Source organism: Lutjanus erythropterus, chromosome 9, assembly GCF_056507025.1.
Source record: "Lutjanus erythropterus isolate fLutEry1 chromosome 9, fLutEry1.hap2, whole genome shotgun sequence".
Classification (NCBI taxonomy): domain Eukaryota; kingdom Metazoa; phylum Chordata; class Actinopteri; order Lutjaniformes; family Lutjanidae; genus Lutjanus; species Lutjanus erythropterus.
The window spans coordinates 24,950,854-24,969,076 of NC_139325.1; the positions used below are offsets into that span (position 1 = coordinate 24,950,854).

Consider the following 18,223-nt stretch of genomic DNA (forward strand, 5'->3'; position numbering starts at 1 on the left):
TTTAAACATTAGTATTATTGATTGACATAATAAAAGAAAATAAGTGAACATGCGTCTGGATGCAGAGCATGAGGTTAAGAGTTCACACACACATGCAGCTTGTGTGGAGGACAATAGGCCACTGGCTGGTGGTCCTGTGGATGTTGTGACCAGTGAGATCGACTGATAGGGTCAAATGGCACCACCTGAGACAAATGTTATCTGAAAGAGTGCACACTGTATACTCAAGGGCCATTTCTGTAAGGCAGTAACAAAGAGGGAGAATGACGAACATTGTAATAATGATGCTTGTATGCTTGTGTGTGTGTGTGTGTGTGTGTGTGTGTGTGTGTGTGTGTGTGTGTGCGTGCGTGCGTGTGTGTCTACATACTGTATGTGTGTGCAGATGTAGAATGGTAATTAGTGTGTGGAGGGGGGCGTTTCGGGAGGAAGTAGAAAAGAAGTAGAAATGAGTGTGGAGATAAAGAGGTGCTGTTCAGTATAAATATCTGAGATCACAGGGAGAGAGCATCAGTTCAAGAGGAGGAGACTGGGAGAGAAAAAAAGGGAGAAACGGAAAAACAACAGGAGGGTGAATGAAAGCAAGAGGAACTGAGAGAGAAGAAAATACAGCACAGGGAGGATTTTATATTAGTGGAAACAGGTAAGACTGGCATTTTTTTCTCATCTGTTTATTATATTTTGGTGTATTGTTGTTTTTATTTTTATTTTTTTACCTGTACACTGGACATATTTTTTTCTTCTTCTTTCAGAAATGGCAAACACAGCCGGAGGAGTGCTTTTAGCTTTTCTGTTGCTCCTGAGTGCCAGTGTACCATGCTTTTCTGTGTACAACAGTGGCGAATGCTTCTTCAACACTAAAGGTACAGTGTCCGTCTCTGCAGGCTTATACATGTCAAGAGGTAGAAAATAGTAGTAAGTAGTTAAATACATTATTCAGGTAGTTGTTAATTTTATGCTACTTTATGCTTCTTCAGTATATTTAAGATTGTACTTTTTACCCCACTACATTTATTGGACAGTTATGATTACTAATTACTATGCAAATTCATACTTTCAATCCATAATATATGATCATTTTATGAAATATAATGCTTATATAGGACAGCAACTAATGATTACTTCCATTATTTATTAATCTGTCAATTATTTTCATGATTAATCGAGTGATTTAGTCTACAAAATGTAAAAAATAAAGTTGTTTCTTTTGTCGAATCAACAGTCTAAAACCCAAAGATTCTTCATTTACTATCATAAAGGACAAATAAAAGCAGCAAATCCTCACATTTAAGAAGCTGAAAGCTTGAAAAATGACTGAAACAATTAATCAATTATCAAAATAGTCGGCGACCACTGTAACTGTCTTTCGATCCACTAATCGATTAATCAATTACTGGACTAATCATTGCAGCTCTTTACCTATATGATAAACAACAAACAGTATATAAAATAGTCATATATGTCAACACAGACCAGCTGCAACAACTATATGTCAATGCTTCTTAGTGTATCAGTAATAATAATATAATGTGTACGATTATTTAACAGTAGGAAAGGAACAATTCTGTATAATGCAGGACTTTAACTTGTATTGGACCATATTGTACAAAGTATTTCTCAAGGATCCAAGTTCTTCTTCTACTGCTGAATATGTCACAATAAGTGATATTTTAATCTCCAGGGAGCTGTGAACACATGGGACAGGTGTATGGGATAGGAGACAGCTGGATAACCAGTGACTGTTACCAGTGTGTCTGCATGGAGCCTTTTGGAGTAGGATGCTGTGATCAGTGAGTTTGTTTCATATTCACAGTCACCCCAAAAGCAATTTAAATGCAGTATATATTTAGTCTAACTCTGGTCTTCCCTACAGTGGATCTGAACCTGTGGACTACCCAGACTGGTGTGAGGTCATCCGTAAACCAGACTCTTGCACTAGTGTTGCAGTGATGAGAGCCAATCACAAACTGCCTTGCCTCTGGGGACGAGGCCGTCTCAGACCAGCTGCAGGACAACCATGGAAATCTGACAATGATCCTTTATTTTGAGTTAAGCAATTAATGAAAGAAATAGCAATATAACAATATATGATGTTTATGTTTGATTGAATAAATACAGATGGGTTTTATTTTATCATAAGGTTTGGGAGAGACTAAACTGCACTGAATTTTATAACAAAATCTGCAAATACCTACCACGGTAATCTGTTTATTCTGTTTATATGTATAATTTCACATTTCAAAGTTGTGCTGTTGATGTTTGTTGTTGATGACTCTTGGTCATGGCTCTGGTTGATGTTTTAGGACTGAATAAAAATGTATGTCTAAATCACTCTATGTCTAATTTCTGACTTTTTAAAAAAGATGTGTTATTTGGTTTTGATACTTATGTAACTGTCCCATTACTCACTTGCTCCACAGTTGCGTAATCTCACATAGATAATAGGTAATTCACCATAAAACAGAATTTATATTGTGCTATTTTGAACACATTTGACAGCTCAATTAATATATACAAACATATATAAGAACTCTTGTCACTCATATGTGGAATCAGACTTGATCTTCAGATAGCATCACCAATGCAGTTTTATTTGTCTGCTGTTTAACCCAAAAAGTGCTCTCTTTATACTCTGTATATATACTTTGTATGGCTCTGTTGAGTGAATTTGAGTGTGTCTGCTGAGAGTAATCCTTTTACATTTATTAGCATACTTCTGTAAATGATTCCTTTGTTGTATTGTGAGGAGAGCCCAGTTGTCCCCTGACATCACACCTTACCTACCCCCAACTGCTCTCCCCTTTTAGTCTGTGTCCCTCTTTACATGAGAACCCATTGCTATTATAATTACAGACTTCCACTTTGGGATTCTCAGACGCACTGCCACTGGTTTAGCACCTAGTTTTCAAATTTCATTTGCATTCTTAACCTCCTATGATTTCTTACAAACTGTATATAACCTGGCAAACAACCTGATTCCAGCAGACAGCACCATGTCACCGTGTTGTGAGGCTGTCTCCGCTGCAAAGTGAATAAAGCTTATCCAGCAGGCAAGATGTTGGACCTGAAAGAATCTTTTTCTTCAACAGCAGCAAGTGTTCCAATACACCTCTTTGCATTTTTATATGTATATGCATATGCAGTCAACATTGTACAAAAGTAAAAGCACAAATGTATTCTCATTTAAATATACTGAAGTACCAAAGGTAAATGCATATTATGTTATTGGATCATAATCATTGATTGAATAACTGTAGCTTGCTAAATTTATAAAAAAAATAAATAAAAAAAACTCACAAAAGAAAAGAAGCAATATTTGAATCTGAGTTGGTGTGGGATAGATGTATAAAGTAGAGAAACTGGAAATACTCAACACAAAATTGTGCTTGCCACACTATATGAGTAGGCTACTTAGTTACAACTCCACCACTGAAAAGGTTTATTCCTTTCAAAATGATTAGTTTTGTCCGCTTGCAGAGCAACAATAAGTGTCAAGGACACTGTGATTAAGCCTGTTATTATTCCTTTTGTTCAGAAATTTACAATAACATATAAAACACACCTGAGTTTTAGATCCCCAAACTCTTGATGAATGATGTAACTGACTTTTATTTTGAAAGGAGAGCAGTATGTCGCAGTGATTGTACGTCACATAGTGGCGCGCCGTCTTTAGTGTCCACCTTCTTAATATATGTTGTAAATGGACAGGTCATTTTACATTTCTCCTGACTTTCGGAGGCTTTGAATTAATGAAAAAGTAACAGAAAGAAGTAAAATGTGGATACTGACACCGCTGCAGCCTGGAGGTAACTTTTGATTTCCGGGTTGATTTTATCGTTAGCTTAACACACAGCTAGCAAAGAAAGTTAACGCCTTCATGAAGTTAGCTGCGGATGTGTAACGGTATGATTAAAAACAGGTAACGTTGCCGCTGAAGGTATAAAATCAACTGTTTGCTGGTGGAATAGGCTTTAAAAGGTTTACGAGTTTGTTATACTAAATGTCAGTTAGATTAGATGTTTTTTGAGTGGAGGCGGTGATGAACTTTGGTCATGCAACATGTTAGATCTAATGTACTGTGTAATGACGTGTAATGTGTGAATTTGCTTTCGTTTTATGGCGAAGATGCATGTGCATAAAATGATGGCTGTGAGTTGTGGAGTGTTCATAAGTTGACAGTGATATCTACTGTCTCTTCATAGATAACAGTAATAGGAACACAGTCAGACAGTTGCTTTCATACACACCTCCACATTTTTATTACATATTAAGTTACATAAAGTACATACATGCATATAAAAAATACACTAAACACTGATGCATGCGGTGCAGGACATATTATCCTCACCAAATATTAAGTCAGTCACAGTCAGTGTTTTAATGTTTACTTAGTATTAACTCAAAGAAGTAGGTTTTAGATGCCAACAGATCATGAATCAGCAGCTATCATGGTAACTGTAACTGATAACTGATAACCGCTTTGAGTTGTTTTTTTTTTTTTTTGTCATAATAAGTGATAATTGCCTGCTTCTCCTGGCCGATGCACGTAAGACAACCAACAATTTAACATTTTTGTGTTTTAAAAATAAGTTTATATGACCTTAAGTGTATGCATAGTGGAGAGTAAGAAAGGTTAAAATGTAGTGAGCAAAGATGATTTAATATTTCACAGCTCTGACCGAAACAAATCCAATTGACATTGACAATAAGGGCAGAACAACTCTAACCCTTAATTTTTCTACAAAAAAATTAACAAATGTACTTCTGCTTCAATAGAGCATTTTGCCTAAAAATTTAAATGAAATAATAATATAAGTTTTCCGTTCACTGGTTACAGCTCCAGTGTAAAGTTTGAGTGGTTTCCCTTGTTTTCTACAGTTGTTAACTGAATATGTTTGGTTTTGGCCTGTTAGGGGACAAAACAAGACATGCTTGACAAGCTTGACAAAGCACCTCACAATGCCTGTCATTCAAACTATACTTGCCAATCTGATCTACCATCTGATCCACAGCCGCCACAGAATAATGTACTTGTTCATTCAGTAAATTCCTCATCATATTTGTAGGGTTTCATCTAAATTTTTGACCCATATATGGTAGGTATTTTGGGATTTGGATTTTATTCTATTTTCTTTGTTTTCTTTGTTTTTTTTGTTTTTTTTTTGTAAATTTATCCTTTTAGTGATTTGTTGGCCAGGGTTTTTTAATCTCTGCACCCACCCTACCCATTATGAGAGCTCAGCTGCTCTGCCCAGCCTGCAAAAATATGTGTTAATAAACGACATAAACCCAACCGACCACCAAACCACCAAATTATACATTGTAGCAGCACGATTTCAGGACTGATTTTGCTATCACTGTTGTATTAATGTTTTCACATGTGGCCATGTTTCCAACCCCTAGTTTTGATTAAATATTGTGTGAAATCATCAAATGTCATACTTAATACATTATCGATACCAGGTATTGAATGTAATACTGTAGATAATGATGATTATTTTGTTAATATTAGCCAGCTCTTGGATAGAGAAACTAATTTATGATCAAGAGTATTGGCACATGTAAAAAAAGTCACATGCACTAGATTCTTCTCCTGTGTATGAGTCTGTAAAATCCACAGTTAGATTGTCTGTTTGTGATTTAACATTTGAAGGTGTATACCTTGCCTCCTGTCACTCTCAGGTGAGACCCACTATCTGCTCTCCAGTAAAGAGTATGTGGTGGGGCGCAAGAACTGTGACATCCTCCTCTCAAATGACCAGTCCATCAGCAGGGCTCACGCTCACCTCACTGCTACTGACCAGGTGAGAAGGAGACGGGGCAATGAGGGCATGATATCACTGACATGACAAAAATCTGTTATGATCACTTGTAGTTCAGACAGTCTGTCTTAAAGATCTGATACAGGAAACAAATCTAGTTTGCCTGCAGTCTGAACAAAGCCATAGAGATGTTGTGATAGTGACAGATTTGACAGACATTTGTGACAGTTTAGTGTGTGTGTGTGTGTGTGTGTGTGTGTGTGTGTGTGTGTGTGTGTGTGTGTGTGTGTGTAAAAAGAGACTAAAGACAGATTTAATCTATATAATCCTCAAAACTAGGACTGACCGAAGTAAGCAATTACTTTGACTGATATTGCAATTGCGATATGATTTGTAATATTAGAGTTAATGATAATTTTTTCATCATTATTTTTATTTTGATTGAAAATGTTAAAATGACTATGGAGTGATTTTTTTTTTTATTATTTTCATTGTTTTTGTACCAGGTCTGTTTTGTTTTTAGTCTGTAGAATCTGATTTGTAGGACAGGACATCTCTGCCTCACAACATCACTTTCATTAAATTACATTCATTAATTTAAAATATTTTTGACACACATTTTGCCTTCAACAAATATTGCACCTCCTGCAATTTGAAAATTGCAGAAAGCCAAATTGCAAGTTTGATAAAAAATTTTGAATTATTGTGCAGCCCGACTCAAAACAACAGTAAGTTGAGCTTCATATTAATTTAACATTATCACATAACAAATATCAAGTGAGATCAGCCACAGAGTAGAATTAGGCACTTAAAAAATGTTACGTTACCACTGTTAATTACCTGCAATGACCACTGGTTTGCTTATATACGTGTTCCAGTAGTAGATAGGCTCATATTAGTGTGAATATTTTGCAGGTTATCAAGATATTAATTTGAACACATCACCCAACACTTTTAATAAAGCACCACAAAGATGAGTTATATGAGTTTACTTGGAGAATATTTGCCTGTGTGACTACAGTTCTGTACAGAAGGTGGTGCTGTTGCATGAGTCCGACAAACTGAAACAAACTCCTGTGACTACAAACGTGATCACTGCCAAACATATCTCCAGTAGTCAGATCTGTAATTTATTGTGACATACACATAAAAGTGTCCATCTCACTTGTAATATATTTGAAGAGACTTATAAGAGACCATTGATGGCCTTTAACTTTACTTTCGTATCTGTGGTGAAAATAATATAGTATATAGTAATATAATATATTGGCTCTGCTCTACCACAGTGTTTATCTACTACAGAACATAAAGGTACAAGTACAAACATAATATTAGAATTCAAAAGTAAAGGTTAAGGCCAGTCATATTTTTGATTGTTGGAGATGCATGTTGTTTTTTTGTTTCTAGTCCATATTATTAACCTTGTTGTCATCATTAATGCGTTACATAGTAAACCATCATTAACTCTTACAACAAAGATTTTTTTTCTTTTTGTTCATGTTTATCAGATTTGTTTTCTTTTTTTTATCTCTTTATTCACTGTGTTCACAAACAGAAAAATAAACACTTATCAACTGACATAAACAGTTTGTACACACATTTGTTTTCTAAAGGAAGTCCTGTTCACTGTGTGCATTTTAATTCATACATTCATTAACATGCTGTCCTACAGAAGTAATTTTCTATATTTTAACACTGATGAATCTGAATTCCAGGTCTTATTTTTAGTTCTGATGTCACCTGTTCAGCTTGTAGAGTTTATATTCCTCTCCATTTCCTCTTACACTTAAGGTTTAATTGATTTCCTGGGCTGAGGATACATTTGTCTTTGAAGGATATGTTTCTCACTGAGACATGAATAATTGAACACAAAAATGTAAGAAGGCTTTTTTGACTAATGGAACATTTCATGAGTTGCTTGTATGAATTTTTATTCCTAGACCCTGACTGTTAAAGACACCTCCAAGTATGGCACATTCGTCAACAGCCAGCGATTGACAGAGAACACACCAGTGAACCTGAAGTCAGGGGACAGTGTTACATTTGGGGTTTTTGAAAGCAAATTCAGGTATGTACGTGAAACGACACCTGGTTTGTTATGTTTCATATCACCTAAACCTGTTGCATTATGAACCACTCTCACTGCTTCATCTCAGCGTGGACCATCAGAAGCCTGTGGTGTGTTCCTCATGTTTGGACAACGACGGCAAGGCGTCACTCACTCAGGCCTTGTCGGCTTTGGGTGGAAAACTGGTCAACAGCTGGTCTCAAGACTGCACCCACCTGGCCATGCCTACGACTAAAGTCACCATCAAGGTCAGGACCAGACTTTCTCTTCATTTCCAGCTGGTTTGGCTCAACTCAACTGGAGCTGTTCTTTTTTGGTTTTCCTTGGGCAGAAGTTGTGGATAGTACCGGACAGTACCAGTACCTGGTTACTTTTTTTTGTGGTATCACCTTGGTTGCAGTTCCTGGTTGCTGACCTGATCCTAAAGGTGTTAGAGAGAATCATCACTAGTGTGACACAGATACAGAAACAGAGTCGTCTGTGCTCTGATGTAGGAATTCACAAACTCTTCTGTCTTTTTTTGTGTGTGTGTGTGTGTGTGTGTGTGTTTGATTGTGTCACATTAAAGATGATGTCACGCCAGTTTCACGCAGCGTTGCTATGATGAACCGCTAAGAATCCCACCTACAGTGCGGCGGTACTATCTGCAGTGGAAAACCAAATTGAGAAAAGCACCTTGTAACACATTAAGTGTTATATAATAACTCAACAAAGTGTTCACTTCATTATGTTAAAACACATATTTTGGACATTTAAATTAGCTTAATTGTTAAGACTGTAACATTTAAATGAATAAATGAAGGCATCCATTTTAGTTGGTTATGAAATAATGCACCGTATTATTACGTCTTCAACATAAGAAAATCGCAACTCCTGCATTTGGAGTAACCACCGCCATGTAATTTATTTTTTACAAAATGTGGGCAAATTTATTATACACATTCAAGCTGTTGATTACAAAATGCGTTTTGTTTATTACATTTTGTTGAGTTATTACATAATACGTCTTAGCACACCTGGTATCATGTAGTGACAATAAGTCTTATGTATCTTCATTAGCACATGAATGTTTGTGTTGGTCTCTGAAGATGTGTTGATGCGCTTCCTGTTTTCCTAATTAGACCATTTGCGCTCTGCTGTGCTGTCGTCTCATCGTGAAGCCAGAGTTCTTCTCAGAGCTCAGACAAGCTGCTCAGCAAAAATTACCCCCACCTAAAGCTGAGAGGTAAAGTACAGTCCGTCCTCATCATGTACACACATTCACAGTAAAAATGAACTGAAAGCCAGAGGCCGCACTAAACCAAACATTATCTCATCTGTGCTCTTCATTGCTTTTAAGTTTCATCCCTGAGATCGATGAGCCCAGCTTGAGTAGAGAAGATGTTAATCTTGGAGCGATTCCAGCTCGCAAACAGCTTTTCACTGGGAAGACCTTCCTATTCCTCAGTGCCAAGCAGGTATGTCTACTTCTGTCTCTGTGATAACCTAATATTGTTTTCATGCTCTGTAAACCACGAGGTTACTGTTCTAGAATAGCAAGATTTCAGGCGATCAGTTGTTACAGATGCTCTGTAAATATCCTCCTCTGTCAGTCATAGATAACAAAACACACATGGGAGTTATTAGCTCTTGTTATAGGCTATATAATCACCTTGCTTGTTTTTCTTTTTGGGAAGTCACATGATCTTGTGAGCTTCATGTTTATCACCTGAACATCAGTTGCCAGGCGGTCTGCAGCCAGGAGATCCTCTGGGAGAATCACTGCTCAATGCCTGTTTTTTACAAGAGCTGCAACTTTTATGGATGGTTATAAATTGTAGAATTTAATGTGTTCATCGATTGAATCGATGAATTAATTGACTAATAATTTCAATTTAATTTCAGTAATGCAATTTTATTGGTGTGTCTTTGCTGCTGTGGAATAACCTCCAAATGAGGTCAGGTGCTCCAGAGGGCATGTGCAGGTTATGAAACCTCATCAAGAAAAGCAAACCAATCTGTACTGTCCTGCTTGGCCTTATTGACACAACAATATGAAGCGAAGCCTGTTAGAGTCTTATGGATGTTTGCAAACATCTCTTATGTAAGATGACTTCCATGATCGTCCATACTGACATTATTAAATTAAAGGGGTTATTGTTGGGACATTGTCTGACAAAAAACGCTGAAATGTCCTTTATGTTCAGGAGAACAAACTCTGAGAGCTACAGTGTGTCACCTTCTTTAAAGGGTTATTTCAGATTTTTTGACCTGGGGTTGTATAGGGCACTTATTCACAGTCAGTGTATTACCTACAGCAGATGGTGGTTGGCACTAAGGTTAGGTGATGTCAACCAAATTGGCATACAACGATGTCCACAGTGAAACATTGAGATAGCCAATAAATAAAGCTAAAAAAAAAAAAGATAGCTTTTACTGGGCAGTAAATAGTGCAATTGAATATATTTTTCTTTGCTTTAGTTAACCAGATGCAAGAAGCCATAATAATAATTAGAAGAATGGGCCTTTAAGTCCTGATGTTATGATAGTAGAGGGTTCAGCGGCCAATGACTATCAGCCATCGTGGTAGAGGACAGCATCGTGTATATAGCTTCCTTGCTGGTACTTCTCTCTGCTTCTCCAAGCTGGAAGTGTGCTGCCCTGAATCTACTGTAGTAAATACATTGACTATGGATAAGAATCCCATACACCCCCCACTTCAAAAATCTGACCCTCCCCTCTAAGAGGCAATCTGAAATGTAAATTACAGTTTACTATTATCACATTGTAAGTGAGTGTTTCTGCATTTTCCAAACTTTGCAGTTCTAAGTGCACATGAGTACAACAATATTATAGACTATCTCCTGGAACAAATGCTTTTACGATAATGAAAATATTTATCAATCACTCAATGGTCTGAGCCTGCAGTCAGACTGACAGTAGAAGAGACGATGTTCAGCTGCTGTACAGATGAACAGTCATGGTTGTGTGATTGCTGCTCTTCTGTGTTATTTGCAGCTGAAGCGTCTGAGTGCAGCAGTGAGTTTTGGAGGTGGCAGGAGTCAGCTGCTGGAGGAGGGCTCTCTGCCCCGGGACCTGCTGGAGTCTCCACAGAGCTGTGTGATCGATGCTACAACAGGCAGCTCCCAACCTCTGCTTTCTTCCTCCACTGCAGAGTGGGCAAACTCTGTGAAGAACATTGTTCAAAGGTTTGCACACACTGCTGCTTTTTTTTCTGTAGCAAAGCACTGAAGAGTGGGTTTTGGTAATTTACTTGTCAAGCCCATCATTTTTGAACACTTTAAAACTCTCTTTTTGGCATTTCTCCTTTCTCCACTGATACAGAAAAGGCCTTCGAGTCATCACAGAATCTGAAATCGGTTTGGCTGCCATCTACGCTTCATGTGACCAGTACTGCAATCCATCCAGTGTAACAACAGACTCACGTGAGTGACCACCCAGAAAAACACTGACTGTTTTTTTCCCTCTATACATATATATATATTTCTCTCGTGGAAACATTTTTCTTGATTTGTCTCTATCTCTGTTTACGGTTTAGAGTCGGTTCCAAAAGTGAATCCCAGAATACCAAGTGCTTCACTCTCACAGGCCGTAGCGGTGGACGAGACTGTGTTGCCTGCAGCGTCTCAGAACATCACAGCTTATGCAGTTAACACGGAGCCATCGCAGGGGTACAGACACACAGTTGTCCAAACGTTGCATTCATCTGTTGCAGAAAGTCTGTTTGATGCATGTAATGTTACTTATTCTTCAGGATCAAGCTAAGTGAAGTTACAGGGGTGACAGCAGTAGGGGAGACTCCCGAGAAGAAACAAAACCAGAACACCAGTCACCTCTGTGGATCCAAACCTGCAGCTCAGAAGATGACCGCTGAGTGCGTCGTGCCTGAGACAATGAGCTCATCGTTCAACACTGTAGAAAACACAGACTCACAGAAGAAGAAGCCTGAGTCCAAACTGACAGGTAGCTGCATGAATAAATTAAAGATCTCTCTTTTTCTATCCTCATACTTAATCTCTGAGATATACAGATACCAATCCAGTGCCAGTGTCTCTTTTTCAATTTGAAATCTCTGCTCATTCACTAACAGTGTTGGCATAGGAATGATTCTGTCTCAAGCTTTTTGGTCCCTAGCAGAGTGTGACCATGATGGCTCTGAGTAGTTTCCTCTGGATTTTCTTAATGGCTGCCACTGGGTCAGATTCACCTTGAAATTAGATTAAATGCAGACTGGAAGAGCCTGTGTTTTCTCAGGCAAACTTACAGATACAAGTACATTAGTCCATTAAAAAGAAGCAGAAGGAGGGTTTTCTTTTGATAATTTTATTTTTGATGTTATATTTTGTGGTTATGGGGGACACTGAGACCTCCAAAATCAACGCCATATGAAAGTTCCTTCCAGCCACTTTATGTTGTGCTTTTACAAATTATTTAATGCAGTGTTTCCCCTATCCTGGTCCTCAGAGCTCACTGATTGAGATGATCAGCTCATTATCAGGCTTCAGGCTATCAGGCAGAGGCTTCATGACGAGCTGATCATCTGAATCAGGTGTGTTGGAGCAGGGACACATTTAAAACATGCAGGGCGGCGGGCCTGGAGGACCAGGATAGGGGAAACACTGTAATGCATAGCATTGATTAGGAAAAAACGTTCGATGTGGGTGGGTCACCATGTCTGTCCCATATGGATCCTTTAAAATTAGGTCACCGTACTCACACCAGTACAAGTGCAGTGTATTGGATTGGTACATCTGTACATTGTATTCGGCTCCATTTGTCAGATTTGACCCTGATTTAAACATTTAGTGGTTACATGTAGTGGTTACTGCAGCAAGTTCACAACACTTACATGTTAAACAAATAGTTAAATGTTGTGTGAAATATGCTTATCAAGACATAACATGTTAATTAGAGGGCTTTAGAGGTGCTAGTAGGTGGGCAGAGCGAGAGTGTCTCCCCCTGTTTCCAGTCTTTATGCAAAGCTAAGCTAATCTGCTGAAGGAATAGTGGACAGATATGAGATTGGCATCAGTCTTCTCATCTAACTCTCAGTGAGTAAGCCCACTTTCTAAAATGTTGAACTATCCCTTGTGTTCACTCATGATGTGAGTATCAGCTGCACGTCTGTAATGCTGTAACAAATCTATCAATCTACTATGTTTTCAGGTGCAGGTGGCAGTGGCATCAGGTCCCAGCCATCCTTTTCCAAGACTAATGGCGGTGCACAGATGTTCCTACAGAGGCAGTCTCCTCAGAAACCAAGAAACTCAGCACAAACTTCTCCACAGAAACAGTCAACTCTGACCAGTTTCTTTCAACCAAGAAACTCAGCACAAGCTTCTCCACAGAAACAGTCAACTCTGACCAGTTTCTTTCAACCATCCAACAAGAAAAGGTGAGCATCTGCTCTAATCGCAGGTTAAATGTACCATATCAGTATTTTTGTTTATAGTAATGTAGTGTATGAAGTGTACAGACCTTTTACCCAGTGATTGGCAACAATATAAGCTGCATTGGATCCTGAACAGGATTAACAGGTGTTGTTATTTGTTGTTTCAAGTCTCAGGAACTTGATTTTTATATCATTGTGAAAGGAAGAGGATGTCATGAAAAGTTCTTAGTAGTTTGCAGTTCATGTTAGTTTCTTCTGCTTCTTAAAAATTTAAATAAAATCTCCTCCTTCCACGGACACTGGAGTCTTTATAATCATGTCATACTAAGTGGTGCCTGATATTTATGTTTTAATTCCAAGGATTAAGAATAAATCCCAGGATTACTCCTATCTATACTTATTAACAACAATTCACAACAATTTGAAAATGTTTTACACTACAGCATACAACAAAATTCAACACCAACATATTGTTGAAATTTATGAATTTATGAATGAAAAAATGCATGTCTGTGTTTTAGGACTCATTCCTGCAGCACTCTATTCCACACATTCTTGTATTGCCTATGTTACCCACAATGCACAACAGTTCAGTCAGAGATTTGGGTGTGTTATGCTAGTTAGCAGCTGACATCACTTGAGGCGATTTAACAGATTTCGTGCCACAAAAGGCTTTGTACACCTTTTTTCACATATACAGTCGTCCTCCCCATTAGCTGGTGCTAAAATTAATTCTGAAAACTGAAATATATCGTCCAAAATATGCTTTGGGAAAGATTGTGTTGCGTTGGCTTCTTGCCTATCTCTTTGTTTCATCCTGTCATCAAGGCCTTTGGAAGATGAGCTCTCCGCTGTTGTGTCAGAGCCAAAACGACCTGCACGTGAACCAACATGTCAGACTCCACTGGGGTCAGCAGATGATCTTTTTGTAGGACGGTCAGAGGCTCAGTCAGACAGGGTCTCCCACGCTGTCCAGGAGGAGCCACTGAGCAGAAAGAGGAAGGCGATGGCGGGAGACATAGAGATTGATGAACTGGAGTCCATCATGTCTGAGGATATGGACTTTGATGAGCAGCCTTCAGTTAATCAAGGCCAGAAAACTGAGTCAATAATGCACAATTCAAGTGTAAAGAACCAAGGTTTAAACGCTGTGGGGGCTTCTTCTTCAAACAAGAGGCAGCGGGTCCACCTTGAAGAAAATGGAACCAGTAAAAGGCCACAGGACGGCCTGGACAGAGATTCCCTGAAGAACCACGGCCAACAAACTGAACAACGTATCATCTCCATCAAGACAGAACAGGTCGATCCTTCAGAATACAGAACAGCTTCTCATGAGTCCAAACGTCCAGAAGTGTCGTCTGCCAGTACAAGTAAAAACATTGAGCCGTTTGAAGAGGACGACGCATCTTTCATTGAGGTGAGGACGGTTTGCCAGTCTTGTTTTATTCATCCAGTAATTCTGTCTCGGAACATACAAATGTCTTCACTTTTTGGGTTTATATTCAATTATATTTGAATATTACCTCACATTTATTTACCCTTTGTACCCTTGTAGGATTTAGAACTACTCAAAGGAGATACTTGCCCGCCTAAAGAAGAGCCTAAGACTCCTCTGAAACCTGTTGAAATCAAGCAGGAGGTCCAAGTAAGTCCTGTGAAAAACCCACCACTGACCACTGCGACAGGCAGAAGTGAAATTCAGCTGAAACAAAAAAAACCATTTGTCCAAGTTGACTTCTTAATGTGCTCTTCTGCAGGAGTCAAAGATTGACGAAGACCTTCCTAAAAAGCTGGTGCTGGTGGAGTTTAGATGTCTCACTGTGAGTGCACCCCCCAAAACCAAACCACAGAGGACGCAGGAGAAGGGCTACGCAAAGAACTTCAAATGTTTCCGCAAGGTTGGACTACTATTTAACTTCCATAACGGAAACAGACAGTAGAGCCTCATTTCAAATTTAGAAACACAATGTAAATAAATTATAAAACTCCCAACAGTCCCTGTAGTGTTTTATTTAGTTGAAACCCTTGTAGTTGCATGTATGCCAACAGATGTGGTCCTCTACTAATTATACACAAATTCACAGCTCACTTTTTAGTAGTATCAATTACAATTTCCATCAATTTTAATGATAAATTATTAATCAATTTAATTTAATTGATTAAAATGTATAGATAATTATATCAAAAGTCTAGAAGTGGCAGTAATTGTGCCTCCTTTGACATTGTTTTGTCAGGAAAGTTAAACTTAGAAAAGACAAGAAAAAAATGAATCCCTCCCCTCATTACTGGGTAGAGTACAGAAAAATAAAATTTCAGGCACTAAAGTTGATTATTAAAATAAAAAAAAAATATTTTTAATACCATCCAACACCCCTGGATGAAGATATGTTTTTCCTTTCCTGTCCAACCACACCAGTGAATGATTTTCATAAAATGTCCATTATTTGTGAGACACATGTCCAGATTTTTTTAGTTTAACAGATAATCATGTGCTGTATGTCCTGATGAAAACATGATCTCCAATCACACACGCGCACACAGCATGGTCGATCCACTTTTAACCCCCCCACAGACCACAAAAAAGAGATATAAACTAAGTTTTCCTCATGTACAGAATTAATTTTTTATTCATATAAATTTGCTTGTGTGCATGCAACAGGTCTGTGTGCCAGGTACACGCTCACCTGAAATCATCGGAGGCTCTGATCTGCTGGTTCACAACAGGGGCAAGAACGTTGATCTGGATGAATGGCTGAAAGATGCAGCTGAGGTACTGTTGTCACCCTGTCCCTCCTGTCTGTCTGTGATCTGTCTGAGCCTCACATTCATGGTCCGAGTCTGTGTTCGTTTCAGGAGGAGCGCCAGAACAGACGGGACGAGACTGCAGGAGACGACCTCTTCAGGTGAGAAACTGGACTAAGGTGGTCAGATGGCAGTCGGCACGCCCCCACTTTGGAGAAACAGCAGCAAAACAGGGTCAGCAGCAAAATGTCTTTTAGCCACCTAAAAAAATCAATCATCAATCAATCATCAGTTCAAGTGTGCAATATTTTCACCGCATTAACTTGCTGTCAGACAGACTTTTCTGAAAGGAAACAGTCATTATATAAGCTAAATATTGCTCTCCAAAGCCACCAGACTCAACCATCACTCCAAATGGACACAGGATACGCGAGGCAGAAATGAAGCGTCAGGATGTGTATGGGTGCATATGCAAACGCGTAGTTAAAAGCAGGTATATTTCCAGCCTAAGGCAGCAGTAGACCAGCAACCCCTATGTGCTGCAAGGTAAAGTGGTGAAAATAATTCATACATATATAAATATAGTGTATACTTGAACTGGTATTGATTCTCTCAGGTGGCACATTTTACGGCTGATCCTGTCCTCAGCAGTATGTTACTTGACCTCCTAAAACCAGTGCTCCTGCTGCTTTTCCAAACTGAGGGCGTGCCGATCGCCATCTATTGTAGATAACACACTATGTGTAAGTACCTCATAGAACCCCACTTCCAAAAATCTGAACTATCCATGTACTCTGTTTTACTTTGTTCTCCCTTTTGTTTCCATTGTTTGGCAAGACAGATATAAATGTTTCCCCTTTTGTCTGTTTGTCAGCTGACCTCACTTCATGGGAGGCTAGAAAGAGCTACAGTACTTTCCCCTATTGACTGTTGAATGTGTGCATATTCAAGTTAAAGTGTTTTTTTTTCTCTTAGGCATTGAAATATGGGTAAATAATGATAATATTTAACTGTGTTTCTTGTACTAGACTTTTTTAGTCGCTCGTTTGGTACACATGAAAGTCAAAGAGGTAAAACTAAAGAGTCTGTCTATACCGTCTCAGTCATTACAACAAGGTGAAGGCAACATAATTAACAGAGAATTATGGATGTGGGGCCACTGTAGCTTTGGTTTAACCAATCAGAGCATAGTAATTCTTTCGTCACAGCGGTTGCCAGGGCAACAGAGGTGATGTAAGCTGGCGCTGCTGCTGCCGTGTTTTCTTTGACTAAGCAGAAAAGAGACAGTCTGAGATTGATTCTGTGTGTGTGTCTGCGTCAGTGTGTGTCAAGGCTGAGCTGTTTGATCACTGAGTCATGCTCAGTCAGTCATGCGTAGCCGGGGGAACAGACTCTGCCGCTAAGAAAACAATCCGGTATTTTTTTGGTAGGTCTAAACGAAGTTTCCAGACGTGGTTTATAGGAAGCCTGTTTGCTTTAAGCTGTTCAAACACTGTCCGTGTTTTACAGCGCTTAATTTGGGCTGTTTTTATTGTTTGTTCAAAATGCCTCTAAGGACATTGAGGAATGATCCATGAGGAATGTTAAAAGCCCATCCTGCCATGGACAGACTGACGAGATAAAATCTTTTGTGTCTGTGTGTGTGTGTGTATGTGTGTGTCTTTAGGTACAACCCCACTAAACTAACCAAGAGAAGATGAAATGCCTCCATCTTGGCGTCCTCCGGAGGGAATTCATTTCAAAGCCACTGGAAGTATATCAAACTCCATCAATACCGTATAAAAAGGACTCCACAAATTTAAATCGATAAATAACTCTTGCTATTTGTATTTCGATTATAATTTGGATAAACTGCTTCATAACTGCTAAAATGATCACAAATCTTTGTGATATTTTGTTCTGCTGTTCTTCCTGTTCTGTCTGTCTATACATGTCTTCATACTCTACGCTAATTAACCCTTTCTAAATCCGGGCCCTGTTCACTCTGTGCTCTAATAACATTTAAGCTAGCTTCGTACTTTGGTCAACTGCCTTTGTTGCTCTTTCCTGTATTTTGCAAACATTGGCTAACTTATATACATTACTTTTACTGAAAAAGATTACAGTTGATTGAGGTACCTAGTTTGCTTAAAACAAACTAGGTACACTTCATCCCAAAATCAAAAATTAATTGTTTTCTGCCCTTGTTGTCCATCCAGATTGTTTTGTTGTGAGATGCAGATTAGAGATATCAGCCATAGCTATAATGGAGCTAGAGCT

The 18,223-nt window shown here is 38.6% G+C and overlaps 2 protein-coding genes across 2 annotated transcripts; both read left to right on the plus strand.

The window, feature by feature from the left end:
- The first annotated feature begins 505 nt into the window (after nucleotides 1-505).
- On the plus strand, nucleotides 506-2,331 carry LOC146321590 (prostate-associated microseminoprotein-like). The gene is made up of 4 exons (XM_084725704.1): nucleotides 506-643; nucleotides 753-863; nucleotides 1,682-1,790; nucleotides 1,874-2,331. Exons 2-4 carry the CDS (start codon nucleotides 755-757, stop codon nucleotides 2,046-2,048), a joined length of 393 nt encoding a protein of 130 aa, XP_084581830.1. The 5' UTR covers nucleotides 506-643; nucleotides 753-754; the 3' UTR covers nucleotides 2,049-2,331.
- Nucleotides 2,332-3,646: 1,315 nt separating this feature from the next.
- nbn (nibrin) lies at nucleotides 3,647-17,979 on the plus strand. Its single transcript, XM_084726828.1, has 17 exons — nucleotides 3,647-3,806; nucleotides 5,683-5,804; nucleotides 7,703-7,830; nucleotides 7,919-8,078; nucleotides 8,952-9,055; nucleotides 9,170-9,287; nucleotides 10,828-11,018; nucleotides 11,155-11,255; nucleotides 11,369-11,501; nucleotides 11,585-11,793; nucleotides 12,997-13,225; nucleotides 14,051-14,639; nucleotides 14,778-14,867; nucleotides 14,980-15,120; nucleotides 15,882-15,992; nucleotides 16,076-16,125; nucleotides 17,631-17,979. The coding sequence occupies exons 1-17, from the start codon at nucleotides 3,776-3,778 to the stop codon at nucleotides 17,662-17,664; spliced, it is 2,541 nt and encodes an 846-aa protein (XP_084582954.1). The 5' UTR covers nucleotides 3,647-3,775; the 3' UTR covers nucleotides 17,665-17,979.
- Nucleotides 17,980-18,223: the final 244 nt, after the last annotated feature.